The sequence below is a fragment of the Sesamum indicum genome, linkage group LG5 (assembly GCF_000512975.1).
Source record: "Sesamum indicum cultivar Zhongzhi No. 13 linkage group LG5, S_indicum_v1.0, whole genome shotgun sequence".
Classification (NCBI taxonomy): Eukaryota; Viridiplantae; Streptophyta; class Magnoliopsida; order Lamiales; family Pedaliaceae; genus Sesamum; species Sesamum indicum.
The window spans coordinates 14,534,020-14,541,633 of NC_026149.1; the positions used below are offsets into that span (position 1 = coordinate 14,534,020).

The 7,614-nt window shown below is 35.0% G+C and overlaps 1 protein-coding gene across 1 annotated transcript; it reads right to left on the reverse strand.

Moving 5' to 3' along the window:
• On the reverse strand, positions 5,892–6,398 carry LOC105162759 (extensin). Its single transcript, XM_011080881.1, has one exon. The coding sequence runs from the start codon at positions 6,396–6,398 to the stop codon at positions 5,892–5,894; it is 507 nt and encodes a 168-aa protein (XP_011079183.1).

Below are 7,614 nucleotides of genomic sequence, written 5' to 3' on the forward strand. Positions count from 1 at the left end.
TATCCTTGGTCTTATCCATCCAATGAATCCCTCTTATTTATAAGTAATCCAGTTACTTATGGAATTCCGTCCCTTCTCGGTGATTTGTGTGTGACTCTTTAAGTTCACCTTTAAACTAGACTTAGGCTAGTGTCAAACACTATTATTAATTAAGTTCAATTTAATTAATAATTCTTAATCAACCCTTGATCAAGAAAACCCGTCCCCATGGGTGGCCATCTAGCAACTGTCCAACGCACAAGACTAGACAAATATCCATGTGAACTTTTAAGCTCTCGAGTCCATACGGGTACGGTCTTTCCGTCTACCGTCTCCCGGCCTTAGTCTAGAGCACAGAATTGGATGTCGGCTCCCATCCTGGACTAGGCGTCTATGCTTAATACTTGAGATCGCATTACGCCAAATTGCTCGACAAGGAACCTCTTTTTCCTATTCGATCAATGACTATGGTCACAGATTTACAGAGCGCAAACGCATCTCCTAACTAGGAGATACCTCTGTCACGTTTTAACAGGGGACCGATCCTCTTCTTGGAACTCACCGTCCTCGTTACATGCTTAGACTGCACTGGACAAGGCTTATGATGACTATGTCTGGGACACGATCACCTCTCGCATGAATCCAAGATACAATCATCGCATGCACGTGACTGTCGTGATTCCTCAAGTTTAAAGACTACTCCCGTACTATCGGAGCTGGGAATTCGAGTCATACCGACCAAGCCTCCAAACCTTCCATATGACGATCCCCGCGAGTCAGTGTAGTCGATTCGACACCTAGCCAATCGACCAACTAATATTGCATAAACGTCCCATGTATGTCGCTGATGAAACACAGTACTCATTAAATGAATCCAACTCTTAATACAAGTTTTAGTACGACTTTAGATGCTTACTCTCGAGGTCCTCGACTTGGAATATTTTAGACCCAACCCTTGGCAGTTAGCTTGATGATCGCCATCCAATGCGCAGTTCAACTATTGCACGATTATTAAACTAGTTAGTGGGCATCTATTGTGATGTCAAAGTAGTGCTAATTGTATATACGTCTTTTTGGTTTATTGCCCTGTTTTTTTTTTTTTTTCCAGACTTTTGGAGTTTTTGCCCATTATGTTTCGGTCTTTTCCAACTTTTGTACATAGGTTTTTTTCCAGATTTTTGGCCCATGTTAGTCCCAATTTTTCTTTGCAGTTAAAACTAGTTCTTTTAAAACACTAAATCCCAATATTTTGTATAATTGCTCAATAAACAAACATGACATAAAAAATAAAGCATCTTACATTACATTAAGTTTATTTCTACAACCTAAAAATTACTTATACATCAAAACAAATAACAACACAAACAACAAAACCCCGAGAAAGGGGGAGGGGCAGTCGAATTTGAGAGAGGGAGAGGAGAGGGGTGTGTTCTCTCTACACCACTGACAATGTGTTGTTGTGTATTGTGTAATTATTTTTTAAATAATTATACACAATACATATATACCTTGTATAGATAAGTGAAAATGTGTCTAGATACATTCCACTCATTTATAAGGTAATCCTTCAATTTATATGGTATGATCTAATCATGCAATATAGAGAGGGTTCTAATCGTGGCCAAATTTGCACTTTCCAGAAGTGCAATTTCTTGGTCAACTCACATTCCATGGCTGGATTTATATAAATTAAATTTATATGGTATGATCTAATCATGCAATATAGAGAGGGTTCTAATCATGGCCAAATTTGCACTTTCCAGAAGTGCAATTTCTTGGTCAACTCACATTCCATGGCTGGATTTATATAAATTAAATTCAAGGCCCAATATATTTTAATTAAATCTAATTTAATAAAAAATCAATAAATTGAGTCCAATATGTATTTAATTCAATTAAATATATAAAGCCCAAAAATATCTTAATTAATTCATAAATCTAATTTACTAATTAAATTAAATTAATCCAATTAATTTAATTTTGGACTATCCATCCAATGATCACCCCACGTGTAAATAATTCAATTATTTACACCTTCCAGAATTAATTCTAAATTAATTCCTTGTTCTTCCTTGGTGATTTATGTATGACTCTTTAGGTTCAACTTTCAGGTAGATTTGGGTTAGTGTCCAACACTATCAATTAAGTAAATCCAATCTAATTAATAGATCTTGATTAACCATTGATCAAGAAAGACTCTATCATGGTTGACCATCTAGCAAAAGTTTATGGCACTAGAGAATAGGTGAATATCTGTGTGAATATTTAGGTTCCCGATTTCATACGGGTACGATCCTTTAGTCTAGTGTCTCTCGGCTTTAGTCTAGAGTATAGAATTTGGTGTCGGTTCCCATCATGGACTAGGTGTCTATGCTTTAATACTTGAGATGGGGTTACGCTAAGTTGTTCGACATAGGAACCTCTTTTTCCTACTCGATCAATCAATGTGCCCACAGGTTCATAAGACATGAACGTTTCTCCAAGTGCATAGGAGATACCTCTATCATATGCTGATAGGGGACAGATCCTTTTCTTGGAACTCACCATCCTCGCTACATACTCCGACTGCATAGGATAATGCTTATAATGATCATGTCTATGACACAATCATCTCTCACGCAAATCCAAGATACAGTCATCATGTGCACGTCACTGCCGTGATCCTCAAGTTTGAGGACTATTCCCGTACTATCAGAGCTAGGAACTCAAGTCATACCGACTAAGCCTCCAAGGCTTCTATATGGCGATCCCCACGAGTCAATTCAGTTAGTTGACCACCTTGTCTACTAACCCACTGAAATTACATAGACGTCCACCGTTCATTACCGATAAAATATGGCACTCATACAATGAATGCAGTATTCAGTGCAAGTCTCAATAGGACTCTAGATGCCCAGTCTTAAGGTCCTCAACTTGTAATGTTTCAAACCCACCCTCAGAAGTTGGTTCCATAGCAGCCATCCAAAGCGCAGCCCAACTAAATGGGTTATCTAAAATGGTCTATGAGCATTTATTATGACGTCAAAGTAGTGTTTAAAGTAATTCGTAACCATAACAGACACATCTACCAGATATGAATACTTACCATATTCATCGAAACAATATTACTTAAATAAAGATTACTTGAATAATTCCCAAAATTGCCAATTCAATTGATTTTTAGTCACCTATTCCAACATTTCCAACAGCCTTCTTTGATGTGCCAATACCTGACATCATAGATGTAACTTCTTCATCCACAACATTGTCTTCATAACATTTCTGGCATAGCATAATTTTCCTCCACTATAGAATTTTCATAGGAAAAAGTCACTGGGATTCCACTAGGAACCCATAGCGCATTTATTGGCTCAGCCCAATGAAAAAAATTGCAAGTCTGAAATCCACAGCAGTACTATAACTTACCTAATGATGATTTTCTCAAAAATTCCACTGTCTGGATTTCAGACTTCATGTTGTAGCTACAATTTGGTGCGGAAAGGTCAAGTGATTGCTTGATAGGCTTCATTTTTATTGCACACGGATGAGAATTATTTGACATTTTGAAGTAAGCAACAAAGAGAAAAAAAAATAGAAGGAAGAGGGGTTTCTTCATAAAAACATATGGCAGATTGCATTTGGGGGAAGGGGGATCTTATTTGGGGAAGACAAGAGTGTTTTGGTCATTAAGAGGCAAAAAATGAATGCTGAGCAGCAATTCCGTGCGTGGGATACAAGTTTAGAGGACACGAGTCGAGCTCGAGTCGATTCTGTAATTTCGAGCTCGAGCTCGACGACGAGCTCAACCAGTTCAAGCATCGTTAGACTCCTATGTGTTGAGCTCGAGCTCGAGCGCAAACTGATTTTTTTATTTTTTATTCTTTTTTTTGTTTTTTGTTTTTTTTTCTTTATTATTATTATTATTATTATTATTATATTAAATTATGGAAGTCACCAATTTTTTACATAAATTTATAAGTAATAAAATAGATTGTATAATACATACTATATTATTATTATTATTATTTATTATTATTATTATTATTAGATTAAATAATGAGAATCACCAATTTTTTACATAAATTTCTAAGTAATAAAATAGATTGTATAATGTATACTTTAGTATAAATATACCAAAATATAGTATGAAATTCTAATTTATTGTTATAAATATAAACTACTGATTAGTTTAGTAGTAATATAACTAGGAAATTGTACAAAAAAAAAAAATCATTCGAAACAGTTTAAAGTTATTGGGAAAGTATCAATTATCTGAAATAATGCAATTGAAATACATAAAAATATTTTATAGTTGAAATTGATATATGTTCACAATCTAAAAAATTTATATATTTATAAATGTTAGTATAACATTGATGTAACTATCATCTTACATTGTTGAACAACATGGGTTAATCGGGCCATCAAAATTCAGATTAGACCGTTAGATATGATCAACTTACATAAAAATACATTTGATAAAATTTTAGACTTATTGGATATACGAATGTTGAGATATCGTACTCGAAACATAAGAGTAATCATTCAAGACAGTGTATCGTTGAATCAGGCTATGTGATTTTAAATCATACCATCTCATATGATCTAATGGACACAGTCTTGTATATATTTAAATTTCGTATGAATCGGATGCCCGAACTTTAAGATATCATAATTATTAATTAAAGTTTTTAATCTTACTATATATATAATAAAATAATAATTAGAATTGTTCAACCATCATCATCATCATCATTATTATTTTTAGATTAATTCATAGGAATTACTAATTTTTTACATAAATGTATAAATAATAAAAAATCATAAGTGAATTACTTGTCAATTTAAGAAAAATATAACATAATACAAATTTATATTAAAATATAATATAAAGTTTATATATGTCATATTAAATAATAATTTTAATTAGAAAAAGTATTATAAATTATTAAGTTGTTGATTAAATTTATTTTTGTATAAATAAAAGTACCATAATTTATTATTATCCAACATAAAATATATGACATTGATTAATAATTATAATATATATGGTCAATTTTGATAATAAAATTGATCAAATATTAAATATAAAATTAATATATAAAAAAATAAAAAATAAAAAAATATATATATAAAAAAAAGGCCAGCTCGCGAGCTAGAACACACACAACGAGCTCGATCTCAAAATCGAGCCCGCGAGCCAGCTCGACTCATCTGCCACCCCTAATGTGCACCTTTTAAGATTATGCAGAAGGTTATGTGGTCTTTTTTTTTTTACCCTGTCACATGGATTTATTTGAATATTTTAGGTATCACATGGGAAAATATGGATTTTATCTCATCTTTGATGTCTCTCCCTTTTTTATTTGTCTTTTTACATTTAATTTGTCTAACTTCCCATTCCCTCATTATATCTTGATAGTTATTTCTTTTTTCCTTTAAATTTTCCTTCATCTTTTCTTTTTGTCACTAACTTTTTATAAATTTAATATTAATTTATATTTTATGTACATTTTATTAAATAATAAATATTTTATATTAAACAATATTTATAGAAATTAAACATATAGAATGTGGCGTTTAATTACTTGGCTTTATCTATAGTTCTACTGATGTACACTTTAAATTTAAAATATTTATTTAATCATAACAAAAAAATTAAATTATCACATACGTTCAACCTGCTCTGTGCTCTGTCTAAGTACATATAAAGTGGGAAAGGAGAATTAACATAAATTTATAGGCAATGCAAATCGATATGAACTGATTACTCAGTATTCATTCATTTGTGATCAATTATGAGTAGAAAAAGCAGTCAAAACCCTTTCAAAATCTTGAACTAAGATTCCAATTCTACTATACAAATCAATCCAAATGGAATTTTTTGATAGCTGATAAATAAAAACCCCAAAGGTCAAATTACAAACGAAGAGCTATGAATTACTCACTGGACCTGGCGTCAGCGGAACAGGGCTAGGAGGACTAAACGCCGGCGGTGGAGCCTCCGCGACCACCACAGGAGGCGGTGGGTATGAAGCTGGCGGCTGCGGAGGGGGTGGAGAATAGAATGTCGGAGGCGGAGACAAATCAGGGCCACTTGGGCCTGAATTGTCGCTAGGCGGCGGTGGGGAAGACAACGTCGGAGGCGGAGGCGAATCCGGAACGCTAGGGCCTGAATTATCTCCCTGCGACGGCGGCGGCGGAGATGGAGCTGGATTCGGATTGGTCGAAGGATTAGGAGTGAAACTGGAGCTGGGATCGGAATTTGGACTAGGGAAAATCACGGGGGTTGCTTCCGGGCAGGAATCGGGCGAGCATTTGTGGGATTTGCCATGAAGTCCGTGGTGGCGGAGCAGCCCAAATCCCAATACAAGTCCAGTAACCACAAGAGCAGTGACTATGAAGATGAAGATCTTCGTCGCTTTGCCCACGTAACACATTTCTCCCTCCTGGAATTTCTCTTTCTCTTTCTTTCAACTATGAACTCGATTTCTTGTGCAGTTCCTCTCACTCTTTTCTAGCTCGAAAAAGTATGTATAGGGTAATTATTATGAGTTGGGGTCTTTTTGTATATATGTGTAGAGGAATATGGATTCTTTCGCAATCCTGTGTGTTGTTTTCCTCTTCTTCCTTTCCAAAATTATGATGTGCGGTGTTGTGCTTTTCTCTTTTTCTTGGTTCTGGGCATGGTGAGGGAGACGATTGAGGGGTGGGGGTGGTTTTTGGTTGGTTGGGAATGGAGAGATGCACTGTATCACGTGAAGCCCATCGAAGGAGAATCTGAGAGGAAAAATAATTGTTAGTTAGTTCTGCTCTGCTTTTGGATGTTTCTTGATTAATTATTACTAGTAATTTCTCATTACTAGGTGAAAGGTACAGTTCCTGGGCTCTAAGACAATGCTTTTCTTATAGCAGACTGTTTGCAATATATATAAACAAAGCAAGTTAACAAAGAGTAAGGGAGTCTTGTGAATCCTCCTTTGATTCTTCACATTTGTATTCTTTTTAGAAGAAAGAAGTGTAAAGTAAAGAAAGAGGAAGGTAAGTCAGTTTGGTAATATCTTGAACAGAAAATTATTTCAAAATTAAGTTCTGCTGCCCTAAATCAATTACATTATAAATACTATTATGTTTGTTATATAATTAACTATATTTATTTTAGTGTGTGTTAATCATATAACAAGTATAATTCGTTGTCTTGTCCGAGATTGAGTTTGACCATAATGTCCCCTAGCCTGGACACTACCCTTTCTGAACAGATCAAACTACTACCGACAATGAGACTGGTAAACTGACTAATCGCGCAGCTGTTCTTGTGGGCTTGGGACCGGGTAGCATACACATATTGGATATGCTACCCGGATCCACCCGAACGCAACAAACTACTATTAGCAAGTTATCCATCCATGTGGCTTGCTGTACTAATCCGAGTTGGGCAGTAGCCAAGACAACAGTTCTATAGCATCTCACAGAGAAGCTTACAGCCGCTATTGTCCGCATCTGCATACAAAGAAGTGTGTGCAGTTCACAAGTCAGGCTCAAAATCAACTCCTATTTCTCAATCATTAAAGAATCTTCCCTGCTCCAAACTCTCCACACTGGAAAATCAGAAGTCAGAAGTCAGAAATCAGAAGTCAGAAGTCAGCCCGGGCTATT